The sequence below is a fragment of the Oncorhynchus nerka genome, linkage group LG26, assembly GCF_034236695.1.
Source record: "Oncorhynchus nerka isolate Pitt River linkage group LG26, Oner_Uvic_2.0, whole genome shotgun sequence".
Classification (NCBI taxonomy): Eukaryota; Metazoa; Chordata; class Actinopteri; order Salmoniformes; family Salmonidae; genus Oncorhynchus; species Oncorhynchus nerka.
Genome location: NC_088421.1, coordinates 3,782,850 through 3,797,617, shown reverse-complemented (window position 1 = coordinate 3,797,617; position 14,768 = coordinate 3,782,850). Strand labels below are relative to the sequence as shown.

Genomic DNA, 14,768 nt, shown 5'->3' with positions numbered 1-14,768 from the left:
CACATCACGACGAGAAACACAACACTACATAAAGAGACAACAACATAATTCTGTTGTAACAGATAGGCTTACATTATTCAGTGTTTATACATCCTTGGCTGAGTACCAGAGGAAAGTTAGGGACAGTCAAGTCAGCAATAGCCCATGTTGCTAACAACAAGATAATGTTTTGAGTTCATGATCTAGCTAATGATTAGCACACTGGGGTAAATGTAGATGGGCAACCCCATGCAACAGGTTATCATGCTTATTGCTAAATAACACACCTGCCTGATAATATGGACTGATATGGTATTGGGCTCATTTCTAGAAGGGAAAATTATATTTTAGATGGTGTCAGGATACTTTTATTTTCATTCATTTTGGAGTAATAAAATTAGTCTGAAAAGTCCAAAGAAATTAGCCTCTCTGTTTCCAGGTAGACCAACACAATACTTTTATTCATAATATAATCTTCAGCCTATTAGGACTGGACATGATTTCCTATACAACGGATGGGTCCCATTATGTCTGGCGAAAACCAAACACTGCATTCCACAGTAAGACCATCATACCAACAGTCAAGCATAGTGGTGGTAATATGATGGATTGGAGATGCTTTGATGCCTCAGGACCTGGAAATGCAAAAAATAGTGAAAATCAGAATGGTGGAAAATACTGTTGTACGGCACTGTATATGTACACTGAGGGTATAAAACATTTAGAACAACTTCCTGATGTTGAGTTGCAAACGCCCCTTTTTCCCTCAGAACATCCTCAATTCATTGGGACAAGGACTCTACAAGGTGTCGAAACATTCTACAGGGATGCTGGCCCATGTTGAATCCAATGCTTCCCGCAGTTGTGTTAATTTGGCTGGATGTCCCTATATGAGGTGGATCATTCTTGATACACACGGGAAACTATTGAGTGTGAAAAACTAAGGGGTTTGGTGGTGATTTTCTAAACTGTTAGTTAAACCAACAGTTTAAAGTAATATTGAAATATATTGTTACTTGAGTTGTGATTGAGGTACATTGGCCAAATGATCAGGAAAGTTGGTGTATTTCCCCTCCAACATTCATCAGAAACAACCATATTACAGCTATTTGTTTAAAATGCCTTAGTAAGTTACATAGTATGTTACTACTGTTCTCTACTTCTTCCCTTTTTTCCTGGTCTCAGCACGTTTTCGCCCTCATCACCGCTCAAGTCTGTTTCAATAGTCATGAGACCTAGTCTCCTTCCACCATTGTCAAGGTGATAGCGGAAATTAATGGCCTTCATGCTATGCAATAGCGGTCTGCTTAGTCCTTGATTTCCATTGAAACAGAACCATTGAGGGAGTGGAACATCTTGCTTCCTCTTCTGTCTTTGCTTGAGACTCCAGAATGCTGAGTCACAATGACAAGGCAGAAATACAGCCAGGGCAGAGCCTGAGTCAGTCCATACTGTAGTACAACCAATGGGAGGTTATGACAGGAGAAAGAGTGGGAAGGAGGGAGAGAAATAGGAATAGAGGGGGAGGGGGAAAGAGTACAGACTAAAAACGCTGTGTCACCCTTCAGAAGAGTTCTGTAACGGTTAATCATTTATAGTATTACTATCACTTTTGTTTATAACTTTAACTTAAGAACATTCTTAGTTTGCACGATAAAATTGTAATGCTAAGAGATGGACAAAAATGTACAGGGTGGGTACCTGGAGGAATGTAGGGGAGGGTCATGTAATTTGTAATTGATGAAATTTGAACATTTCTCAGTGTTTTAGAATCAGTTGCTTATTAGGCTATATATCGATGCCCGATTCCACCTGATTCTCTGCTGGGCGTGAAATATGACGTGTGCCTAAAGTTATTTAGCGTGGTCTCAATCAAATGATTCATAGACTATAGGCTATAGGCTACAAAGTGCATCCTCAGAGAAGCACAGAGAAAAGTTATATTTCTAAGATAGCTGCTGGGATAGAGTAAATAAAACTAGACTGCATTACACACTGCAACGGATATTCCAACCCTGAGGCCTGCTCTGCCCTTGCTGATCAAAACCCGGGTTTTTTGCTGCCTAACCAATGCTGTGCTGTGTAGGCCTACAGTGGCAGTTCAGGAGGAGAGTCAAAGAATTCCTCAGAAAATAATTTTTGATTAAGGCCTTGTCCAAAAATATGCAACATCTTGCGCGTAGACTAGCCTATAGCCTATGTTCTGTTCAGTTTGAGAAGGAGAGCATTTGAGGACCGGAGGTCAACTTTGATAGCTTGCTACTACTATAATTGAATTGAAGAAAAACAATATGTTTCTTGCCCATGATGTATTTATCCTAGTTATTGACATCACAATAAGCCAGATTTTAGTTACTTACATTGTGGTGCTGAAACTTGAAGCAGCAGTTACGGCACAATCAATTGGAAATGGACAGCTGATGGTGCAGAACATTGGCAAATTGGAATATGAATAATTCATTTAAACCGTCTTCAAGTAATTAGACTTTACTAACAACAAGAGGGCTTTGTGTCGGAGCCTATTTCTTCCTATTTAAGAAACAAGAGGTAGCTCTACCTGTTTGACAGACAGAATTAGGCTATAGGCTGCTATATCCATAGATTTGTCATTCAATTCCACCACCCACCATGCACTCTTTAAATAGCCTCCCTCCAAGTCAGTGAAGGGCTGTTAAGTTAAAACCAGTACTGGAATTGAGGGGGTATGAGAGGGTATGCCATAGGCCTACCTTTTATTGAAGAAAATGTCAAAAAGCACAGGCCTACCCATTGTTATTTTAAGATTTAGAATAAAATAAAACAGATCCAGTTACATACAGTGATGTATAACAGCACTTTGGTCCGTTATGATTTATGCTAAAAACAAGCTGAAAATACCCTGGAAAGACATGACTGCATAGGGGAATATCATCTTTATTTTCTTTGACATTCAGAGTCTGAGCTACAATCTTCTATAGTGGAGAAGGCAAACAATGTAATTAGCATGGGAAGGAATCTAATTCTGTACCTTTAGATTGATTAAGCTATTTACTTTCTGTACAAAATATGTTTAAACCCAAACAGCTTTTTGGGAAACCCTTGTGACCTTCTGTTGTTAAAGAAGAGTAGCCATCTGTTGGAATCTTACATTTTTCTGAGTCGGTAGACCTACTGTCTGGGGTGGAAAGGTAGGCCTAACTTTTGAAAGTGCCAAGCTCAGATTCCTAACAGGGACAGTTTCATTGCAAACAAGACACACTGATTTGGCATTGGAGAAATATGATACGATCAGTGGCGATTTCAGCATGTAAATCTTGGTGGGGAAAAAATGTATATGCATGCCAGCAAAGCAACTACACCACACCACACCACACAATACTAAACAATACATCAATTGCACTTTAACGGTGCCCAAACTGTTAGGGTCTACATAAAGCTGTTCCAATGGCAGTCCCAACACCTTACTACTACTACACCTGGCAACAATACAGTTCATTCAGCCTCAATTGCTGCCTTTAAAAAAACACATATTTCATATGGCTGATTTGCCATATCAGTTGTTTCTACTGGCAATTGAAAAGTACAAATTATGGCATAAGGGTACGATGAGCAGACAAGAAGCAATCCATAATTTCGATTAAGACATTAATGTGAGAGGTATGACGAACGTAGTCAATATAACTTTTTGTTCAGCACTTTTGAAATGTACAGCGACAGAATTCTGATCATGGGCCATTCTTACAGTATTCTCCCTGTGCACAAAGTCAGAACCATAGGATAAATAAAGGAGACATATAAGCAGACAATGAAAGCTCTGACAATATTTGATGATGACATGTCTCTAAAACAGGCTGTAGGCTACATGTGCACCACCAAGTCAGAACAGTAGGCTAAGTTATGAGGGGGAAAAGGACCCAATTATTAGCGGAAGGGACATGGGCTACTAACAGCTTACTACACAACATACACTTGGTATTAACTTCTTAGCTACAGTATGTATATCTTCCTGGCATATTACATAGTACATATTACAGACATATTACATACATAATTTATGCCTTTCTGGACTCACCTGTTTGTGATGTGCTCACATGAACGGGAAGGTGGAGCGGCGGTCCTTCGTGGGAAGAATTTGTCATCAAATTCTGGCATTCTCTGGATTGATGGTGCTTTCAACACAACTGAGAAATCTACAACAAAAAAAAGGTTGAATCATGAAGTCAGTGATCTTCAGGTTGAAATCAAGATATGGGTGGCCTGTGAAGCACAATCCAGCTACGCTTGGAAGATGCAAGTCTACACAGGGAAGCCGACCGGTGGGGGCCCAGAGAAGAACCAGGGGATGGGGGTTGTGCTTGATGTGACAGATGAACTAAGGTGGCACAATGTCACGCGTGACAATTTCCTCACCTCTTATGAACTCAGGCAGCAGCTCATGAAGAGGAAGATCCCCGTTGTTGGCACAATTAGAAAGAACAAGCCTGAACTCCACCTGCTATCCTTGCAATAAGGGGGAGAGAGGCCTTCTCATCAAAGGTTGGCTCCCCCGCACAGCAGTCTCTGCAGAGCTTGTGACAGCTGTTCAGGGGGCTGAATCTTGTACTGATCCACCTGAGGCTGCAGTTGGGCCAGGCAAGAGGAGATGCCAATTCTGCCCGCCAAAGAAGGACTGTAGAACAAATAGTATGTGCTGATTAAATTCAGTCTTTCTGCTGTTTGAAGAGGGAATACCCAGATATTCACAAAGTTTGTGACACATGACAGGTTGTTCCTTTGGCAGTGATTACAGCCTCAAGTCTTCTTGGGTGTGACGCTACAAGCTTTGCACAGCTGTATTTGGGGTGTTTCTCGAAATCATCTTTGCAGATCCTCTCAAGCTCTGTCAGGTTGGATGGGGAATGTCACTGCACAGCTATTTTCAGGTCTCCAGAGATGTTAGATCGGGTTCGGGTCTGGGCTCTGGCTTGGCCATTCAAGGACATTCAGATACTTGTCCCGAAGCCACTAATGCATTGTCTTGGCTGTGTGCTTATGGTCGTTGTCCTGTTAGAAGTTGCACCTTCACCCCCAGTCTGAGGTCCTGAATGCTCTGGAGCAGGTTTTTATCAAGGATCTCTTTGTACTTTTCTTTGTTCATCTTTCCCTCGATCCTTGCTAGTCTCCCAGTCCCTGTCACTGAAAAACATTCCAACGGTATGATGCTTCCATCACCATGATTCACCGTAGGGATTGTGGCAGGTTTCCTCCAGAGGTGACACGTGGCATTCAGGCCAAAGAGTTCAGTCTTGGTTTCATTGGACCAGAGAATCTTGTTTCTCATGGTCTAAGTGTCACGCCATGATCTGTTTCACTTGTGATTGTCTCCACCCCCTCCAGGTGTCAATTATTTTCCCCGGTGTATTTATCCCTGTGTTTCCTGTCTCTCTGTGCCAATTCGTAATGTCAAGTCAACCAGCGTGTATTTCCCGTGCCCCTGATTTTTCTAATCTCTCTTTTGCCAGTCCTCCCGGTTTTGACCCTTGCCTGCCTTGACTCTGAACCTGCCTGCCGCTCTGTACCTCCTGGACTCTGACCTTGTTATGATCTTTTTGAGTGTCCATGACCATTCTCTTGCCTGCCCCTTGGATACCAATAAATATCAAAGACTCAAACCATCTGCCTCCCGTGTCTGCATCTGGGTCTCGCCCTGTGCCCTTATACTAAGAGTCCTTTAGGTGCCTTTTGGCAAACTCCAAAGGGGCTGACAAGTGGCTTTTACTGAGAAGTAGCTTCCGTCTGGCCACTCTACCATAAATAACTGATTGGTGCTGCAGAGATGGTTGTCCTTCTGGAAGGTTCTCCCATCTCTACAGAGGAACTAACCCCCTTAAGATTGATTTTGTTGTTGTTGTCAATATTCTGAACAAATATTGTAATCACTGTTCTGCAACATATGCTTCAACAATGAATGTATTTGCTGTGCCAGATCTAAGGGATAATGTTAGCTTTATAATTGTTATTTTATGTTCAAAATCTAGAAAACCATGCCAGATTGTAACAAAATTAGCCCTGGAGCATTTAATATGGCTATAAAACAAAACAATTTTTTTTATGATTATGAATAATCTAATGTTAGCATTAAATAATCAAGGACTTTAAACACTTGTTGGACAATAATTGTACAAATGAAATGCCTTTTATGGTGTCTGACGAAATTGACCATATCCACTTAGTTGTATTTAATGAAAAAATAGACGGTTGTTCCTTTACATGGTGTTAATAGCTGATACTTTGGTGTGTCAAAAAATAATCTTCACATTTAGTTAAAATTAAGACAAATATTTGTAGAAAAAAGTTGATTGACCCATCTTTTAAGAATCCCTGAGCTTTAAAACAGCAAAAATTCTCTCTGCCCCATGGCAAAATTTGCTGTGCTAGACCTAATGGATAATGTTAGCTTTATAATTGTTATTTTATGTTCAAAATCTAGAAAACCATGCCAGATTGTAACAAAATTAGCCCTGGAGCATTTAATATAGCTATAAAACAAAACAAGGATATGTTTGGAGATTTGTATAACACTTTTATGAATAATCTAATGTTAGCATTAAACAATCAAGGCCTTAAACACTTGTTGGACAATAATTGTACAAATGAAATGCCTTTTATGGTGTCTGACAGAGTTGACATGAATCCACTTGCATTTAATGATAACATTGGTTGTTCCTTTACATGGTGTTAATAGCTGATACTTTGGTCTGTCAAAATATAAACGTCACATTTTGTTAATATTAATGCAAATATTTGTAGAAAAAAGTTGATTGTTCTTTGTTCGAATGTATGTGCATTATTTAAAACATGCCTGAAACTCAGTCATAATTAGTAGTAGAATAATGGATTGGCAACAATTTGGCAGCTTCAACTTTAAGAAGATCAGCAGGATATTTAGGCTAATCATTTCAACCACCTACAGTAAATATATTCAAGTTCACAAACATTAAGTATTTGAAACTCAAACCGCTTTTTCTATAATCCTGCAGATTTTTTATCATTCTCCAACGCCTCCAACATTACGCATGCCTGCCCATCGTGGTGTTGGGAATCTGCTGACACTTGAGAACTCATCTGAATTAGAAATCAAACTCTGGTTCTCTTATTGCAGACCAAATTGTATACATTTTCCCCAGTTGTTTTTTAGAGAACATTGTATTGCAAGGTATGCTACAGTATATGTGTAAGATATGTATCTAATGCTAATTTGTATATGCAACTTAGTTTTTAAACGTACATTCTAGCATACTTGACACACACATCTTTCTACATATGCTATTGAAACATGTGCTCTTAGAGAATGAAACAGAAGTTTACAGAACTGCGTCTCTCTTTTATATCCTAAATCAAACCTAGATGTAGACTATTTCTAAATTAGCCTAATATTAGAATGAATGTTCAAATTCTTCCTATTTTCTTCAAAGGATACAACAAACACAGACCTTTTTCAACAATAACCGCTGTAGTTAGACCTGCACTGTAGCATATTGCTTTTGCCTGATACTATGGCTTTAGGTGTTACCAATAGAATTTTACTTTTTAATAAACAAAGGTTTTTTAAATAAAAAAATAACAGACCGAGATGAAGCCGTCAAGGCGAGATCTTTTACTTTGCCCAAAATCTTTCCGCGTGAGATAATCCCGTTTTATTTTCCAATTACTTGAAGATTTTGATTGAATAGAAGTTTCGTAATGTTTAAGCTTTTACAAATGTACTGATATATGTGGATGCACCTGGCATTTCGGAAACTTTTAGTTGTGCGTGTTGTTCACACTCGTACCTGCCCTCTCATTAGCTAGAATGGTCCCCACCTGTTCCTGTCTTCAATCATTGAGCACATGCATTTCCATTTCCATTTCCATTATATATATATATATATATATATATATATATATATATATATATATATATAAATTAATTATTATGAGCACAACGATACAAAAAAATATACAAAGAAGAGTACATAAACCTAACAGACAGGAGCATTACATATCAAGATTCCTTTTCAATTAGTTAAACACTTTTTATTTAATGTTTTTACTTCACCTTTATTTAACCAGGTAGGCCAGTTGAGAACAAGTTCTCATTTACAATTGTGACCTGGCCAAGATAAAGCAAAGCAGTGCGACACAAACAATAACACAGAGTTACACATGGAATAAACAAACGTACAGTCAATAACGCAATATAATATATATATATATATATATATATATACAGTGTGTGCAAATGAGTTAAGATTAGGGAGGTAGGGCAATACATTGGCCGTAGTGGCGAAGTGATTACAATTTAGCAATAAAACACTGGAGTGATAGATGTGCAGAAGAAGAATGTGGAAGTAGAGATACTGGGGTGCAAAGGAGCAAAAAAATAAGTAACAATATGGGGATGAGGTAGTTGGATGGGCTACTTACAGATGGGCTATGTACAGGTTCAATGATCTGTGACCTGCTCTGACAGTTGGTGTTTAAAGATAGTGAGGGAGATATGAGTCTCTTATATTGCTTTTTTGTTTTTACATTTACTGAACTTTTCAAAATAATATATCTTAAATAATGTGAAAAGGGGTTTGTTCTTTGCCCACTTCATTGTATGGATAAAGAATCTTCCATGAAAGATAAACAAATGAACAATGAAAGTTAAATCAGGGTCCATATCATTTGGATCAAAATAAAACGTAATATCAGAGTCTCTCAGATTAACATGAATAGTCTTCTCTTTAAGATAAAATCTTCTAACTCACTCCAAAATCTTCTGACATAAGAGCATAAGTATACACTCTGGAATAAGAAAGACATAAAACACAAAAATAAGTCTTTATTTTTTCTGGTTTGACAACAACATTATTTGGATTAAACAATTATTGAATAATGATGGCCAACGATATGATTAGCAAGAATTCATGAGAACACACAATGTTGGGATCGGTGGGATCGTCATCAAATGATCCGCATAGTTCCTGTTGAATTTCTAAAGTTGATTGGCTACGCTCTGTGAGGGTGTATTTCACTGACGCATTCCGTTTGGAACAATAAATAGAGCGAACAAGGCTCCTTCCAGTTCACAAGTCTGAGAAGACGCATGAAGAAGTTCTTGGTTAACAGTGATTGAACGAAACTCCTCTGCCTTCGTCCCGCATTATAGAAGATTCCGGACTGATAACATAACACTTAGTTGAACTATAATAGCAAGAAACTCGAATAAACCCTACTCTTATTTTTTTGTACGGTTCATTTAGATATTAAAGATAATCTGCCAAAATGGAGTCTCAGATCCGCCAGAACTATCACCACGATTGCGAAGCTGCCATCAACCGGATGATCAATTTGGAGATGTTTGCCTCCTACACCTACACTTCAATGGTAAGGAGTCTACCAAGATGACCGTTTTGTTGATCTACCTGTTTATTATTATGCCTGCGCCTAAATTCCACTTCACCTGACTTTTCTGTAGCCAATAACCTCAACTCCGTTAAGTACACATTTGAGTTCTACTTGGCTTGGCTATTAATTGCCTCCAGGTAGGTATAACATCCAAATGAAGCCGGGAATCTATCCTACCTTGGACAGAGCGCGTAACAACTCCTTGACAGGTTAATTGTCAGGTTCCCAAGTAGACTACAGACTAGACTTATTCATGCCTATATCATCAAGCTTAGTTGCCACAACATGAACAGAATGCCGAGTAATGTTTGTCATTTTTTTCTTTCTAACTACATTGTTTTGTGTTTATCCACCCAGGCTTTCTATTTCTCCCGTGACGATGTGGCTCTGCCTGGCTTCGCGCATTTCTTCAAGGAGAACAGCGACGAGGAGCGGGAGCACGCCGACAAGCTACTCTCCTTCCAGAACAAGCGAGGTGGACGCATTTTACTCCAGGACATCAAGGTGAGCCCTTGAGCATAGGAAACACATTTTAGATTGTAGACTGATAGAAAATGTTTTTACTCCATGGAGGAAAGTGTCTCCAGTGTTAAGTTGATCTAGAGAACCTGGAATTGTCCTAAACATACTGCCTCTAACCACTGAACTGAGTGTGAGGGGTGTAATTCTGTTCACTTTATCCTAACCTTAATATCTGCTAGTAGTCCTGAACACCGTCTGTGTTCACTCTGTCCTGTGTAGAAGCCAGAAGGTGATGAGTGGGGCAATGGGCTGGAGGCCATGCAGTGTGCTCTGCAGCTGGAGAAGAATGTGAACCAGGCCCTGTTGGACCTGCACAAGATTGCCTCTGACAAGGTTGACCCCCATGTAAGTTATGGTGAAACCACATGTATGTATCACATAGAATACAGGTACTGTCCCAGGAGATAACTAATGACACAGGATTGTGTGACCTGCTGCTTTGCAAGTACACGATAGTCCAGATGCATACTATGCACACAATGCAGCTAATGCATAAGGGGTGGCAGGTTGCCTCGCGGTTAGAGCGTTGCTCCAGTAACCAAAAGGTTGCTGGATTGAATCCTCTAGCTGACAAGCTAAAAATCTGTTCTGCCCCTGAACAAGGTAGTTAACCCACTGTTCCACGTTAGGATGTTCTTGTAAATAATTTGTTTTTAACTGACTTGCCTAGTTGTATCAGCACTTATTCCATTACCACCAGGCTCTTGTGTGTTACTGTATCTACAATGGTCTGTAGTCTCTTGTCTGACCTGTGTTTAACCTCTTTAGCTGTGTGACTTCCTGGAGACCCATTACCTGAATGAGCAGGTGGAGGCCATTAAGAAGCTGGGAGACCACATCACCAACCTCACCAAGATGGATGCTGTCAAAAACAAGATGGCAGAGTACCTGTTTGACAAGCACACCCTGGGAGGCCAGAGCTAAATAACTTCCATCCCCAGGCTACGTCCTCCAGCTTCAGACCAGGACTCCTGGCTTCTCTGATAGATCCTACTGGCTTTACATTTATAGGGAGGGGAGTGTTAAACTGGTTCATTGCAACACAGCTGTAACATTGAGGTGTTTCTGTTGACAACACTATTGTATTTTGGAGGCAAGGCATCTTGTAAAACAATTAAAAAGATCACAAATGTTTTTGTTGATGATTTCTAAGTGTTGACCTGTAGTAATGTGTCAGTCTATTCGGGTTCTTTGCTCTGTCTTACTGAGCATCTTCATACCAATGATAAATACTGACAAGTGGACCTACTAGTGGCTGAGGGTCATAACAATAGGAGAAGTTTAATAAAGCATGTTACGTCTGACCACAGAGGGTGTCCTTTACTGTATCTTGTAGTAGTGCCATGTCAATTAAGGAGGGAACTGTCAACTCTAGGTCCATAGGAGTGAAATGGGTAACTACAGTTGCTGTAGACCTTCACTCTGCATATCCCAAGTTTATAAAATGGCCAAAAGGTCAATCAAACCCTTGCGTCCTGCTGGGTAAATCTGTTAGCCAGCTGTTATGGTGTATTTCTCTAATGATAACGTTCGGCTCTTACTGACACACTCAATCTTCACTCATTTTGTTAATTTCAGTTGGTAATGCACACTAGTTCCCCTACAGCAAACTCTGAACTGAATACTCAATAGTAAATCTACAAGCCTCTCATCATACGGGGCTTATTGGAGCTGTCACATGGTTGCAAAGATACCGATAAATTACTGAAGTCTACCATTTTAGTAATTAACAGGCAAGCTTAACTTTAATACTTTAAACTGAAAAAATATTGCTATAATTTTTGGTGTCCAACTAGTAACCGAGTTTCTAGTGGGTAGACCATTTGGTTATATGGGAAAATGCCCTAATGAGAACCGTGTCAAATCAACAATGGCATTTTTGGTAACTGCAACTATTCTTTTCATAACTGCCACCAACATTTACAACCAAGAAGTATTGACATGTAAAATAATTGAGTACAATTAAATCAAATCTGGTGATGGTGTTCACGGAGTTGGTTTATATTTAGGGTAATGTTTTGCAGCTAAGTCATTCTATTTCAAAATCTATTTTACCTGTGCCAAGGCCACACAGAGGGCCAGAGATTTGTGATAACCTGACACTCCCAAAAAAGGCACTAATGGCACCTGATTAAATAGCATATTCCTTAATTGACCAACATTGGTATTAGTTATGGATCCCATTTAGCTGTTGTCGAGGCAGCATTTACTCTAAATGGGGTCCAGCAAAATAAAGGCAGTTCTATACATTACAAAACAGACTTCACACCACTGTTTACTCTCAGGCCACTACCACAAAATCCATTGTGTGTCTATATTGCATATGTTATAGTGTCTGTGCCGATGTGTCTCTTCTCAGTCCCTGCTGTCCCATAAGTTGTCTTTTTATCTGTTTTTAAAGTCTTATTTTACTGCTTGCATGAGCTATTTGATGTGGAATAGTAGACATGTAATGGCTCTATGTGGTACTGTGCACCTCCCATAGTCTGTTCTGGATGTGGGGACTGTGAAGAGACCTGGTGGCATGTCTTGTGGGGTATGCATTGGTGTCTGAGTTGTGTGCTAGTAGTTTAAACTGACAGCTCGGTGAATTCAACATGTCAATACTTCTCACAAATACAAGTAGTGATGAAGTAAATCTCTCCTCTACTTTGAGCCATGAGAGATTGACATGTATAATATTGTTAGCTCTCTGTGTACATTTAAGGGTGAACCGTGCTGCCCATTTCTGGGCCAATTGTAATTTTCCTAAGTCCTTTTTTGTGGCACCTGACCACACGACTGGACAGTAGTCCAGGTGCGACAAACAAGGGCCTGTAGAACCTACCTTGTTGATAGCATTGTTAAGAAGGCAGAGCAGTGCTTTATTATGGACAGATCTATCCCCATCTTAGCTAGTGTTGTATCAATATGTTTTTACCATTTCAGAAGTTTATTCTCAACTTGTTACATTTCCACATTATCCATTACAAGATTTAGTTGAGGTTCAGGGTTTAGTGTTTTTATTTTATGTCCCAAATACAATGCCTTTAGTTTTTGAAATTCATATATTTAGGACTAACTTATTTCTTGCCACCCAGTCTGAAAATGACTGCAGCTCTTAAGTGTTGCAGTGATTTCACCTGCTCTGGTAGTTGTGTGTAGTGTTGAGTCACAGACACACAGGCTTCACTCAGCACCCGTGCAAGTCATGAGTAAATATTTAAAAAGTAAGGGGCCTAGACAGCTGCTCTGGGGAATGCCTGACTCTTCCTAGATTATGTTGGAGAGGATTCCATTAAAGAACACCCTCTGTGTTCTGTTAAACAGGTAACTCTAGATCCACAATATAGCAGGGGATGTAAAGCCATAACACTTACGCTTTTTCCAGCAGCAGATTATGATCAATAATGTCAAAAGCTGCAGAGAAGTGCTTTATTTATTTTTAATCTTTATTTATTTAACTAGGCTAACTAAGTCGGTTAAGAACAAATTCTTATTTACAATGACGCGCTAACAAAAGGCAAAAGGCCTTTCACAACAAGAGAGACAACACTACATAAAAAGAGACCAAAGACAACAACATAGCATGGTAAGCAGTAACAGGAGTCTGTTGTAACAGATAGGCCTACATTATTCAGTGTATATACATCCTTGGCTGAGTACCAGTGGAAAGTTTGGGACAGTCAAGTCAGCAATAGTCTATGTTGCTAGCAACAAGATAATGTTTTGAGTTTATGATCTAGCTCACTGGGTCTCAAACCTGGTCCTGAGGACCCAAACAAGTGCACATTTTTGTTTTTGCCCTAGCACTACACACCTGATTCAAATGATCAACTCATCAATAGGCTTTGATGATTTGAATCAGCTGTGTAGTGCTTGGGGAAAAAAACTAAAATGTGTACCCCTTTGGGTCCCCAGGAGCAGGATAGAGAACCACTGATCTAGCTAATGATTTGCACACTGGGGTAAATGTAGATGGACAGCCCCATGCAAACCCATAATATAGGTTGTCATGCTTATTGCTAAATAACACACCTGCCTGATCATTTGGACCGATATGGTATTTGGCATTTGTTTTTAGTAATTGCAGCTTAAGGTGGCAATACCAGTTATTGAGTGTATAAATAAAATAAGTATCATTTTTTTTGTTATTTGTAAACTCATATTCCCTTTATCTTATATTAGGTTGTGGGTGAAGATCTGATAACATTCAGTTTCAAAAATATGCAAAAATAGAGAACTTCAGAAAGGGGGAAATACTTTTGTACAGCACTGTATATATACATTGAGTGTATAAAACATTAAGAACAACTTCCTAATATTGAGTTGCAAACTCCCCTTTTTCCCTCAGAACAACCTCAATTCGTTGGGACAAGGACTCTACAAGGTGTCGAAACATTCTACAGGGATGCTGGCCCATGTTGAATTCAATGCTTTCCGCAGTTGTGTTAATTTGGCTGGATGTCCCTATATGAGGTGGATCATTGTTGATACACACGGGAAACTATTGAGTGTGAAAAACTAAGGGGTTTGGTGGTGATTTTCTAAACTATTAGTTAGACCTACAGTTTAAAGTAATATTGAAAAAATATTGTTACTTGAGTTGTGATTGGGGTACATTGGTCAAATGATCAGGAAAGTTGTTGGTGTATTTTCCCTCCAACATTCATCAGAAACAACCATATTACAGCTATTTGTTTAAAATGCCTTAGTAAGTTACATAGTATGTTACTGCTGTTCTCTACTTCTTCCCTTTTTGTCCTAGTCTCAGGACATTTTCACCCTCATCACCGCTCAAGTCTGTTTCAATAGTCATGAGACCTAGTCTCCTTCCAGCATTGTCACGGTGATAGTGGGGTTCTCCATAGACACCAATGCGATAGCGGTCTGCA

General features: G+C 39.4%; 1 protein-coding gene across 1 annotated transcript; it reads left to right on the top strand.

Moving 5' to 3' along the window:
• Window positions 1–9,028: 9,028 nt before the first annotated feature.
• Window positions 9,029–11,028, top strand: LOC115126906 (ferritin, middle subunit-like). The gene is made up of 4 exons (XM_029656538.2): window positions 9,029–9,351; window positions 9,730–9,876; window positions 10,114–10,239; window positions 10,663–11,028. Exons 1-4 carry the CDS (start codon window positions 9,250–9,252, stop codon window positions 10,816–10,818), a joined length of 531 nt encoding a protein of 176 aa, XP_029512398.1. The 5' UTR covers window positions 9,029–9,249; the 3' UTR covers window positions 10,819–11,028.
• The last annotated feature ends 3,740 nt before the right edge of the window (window positions 11,029–14,768 follow it).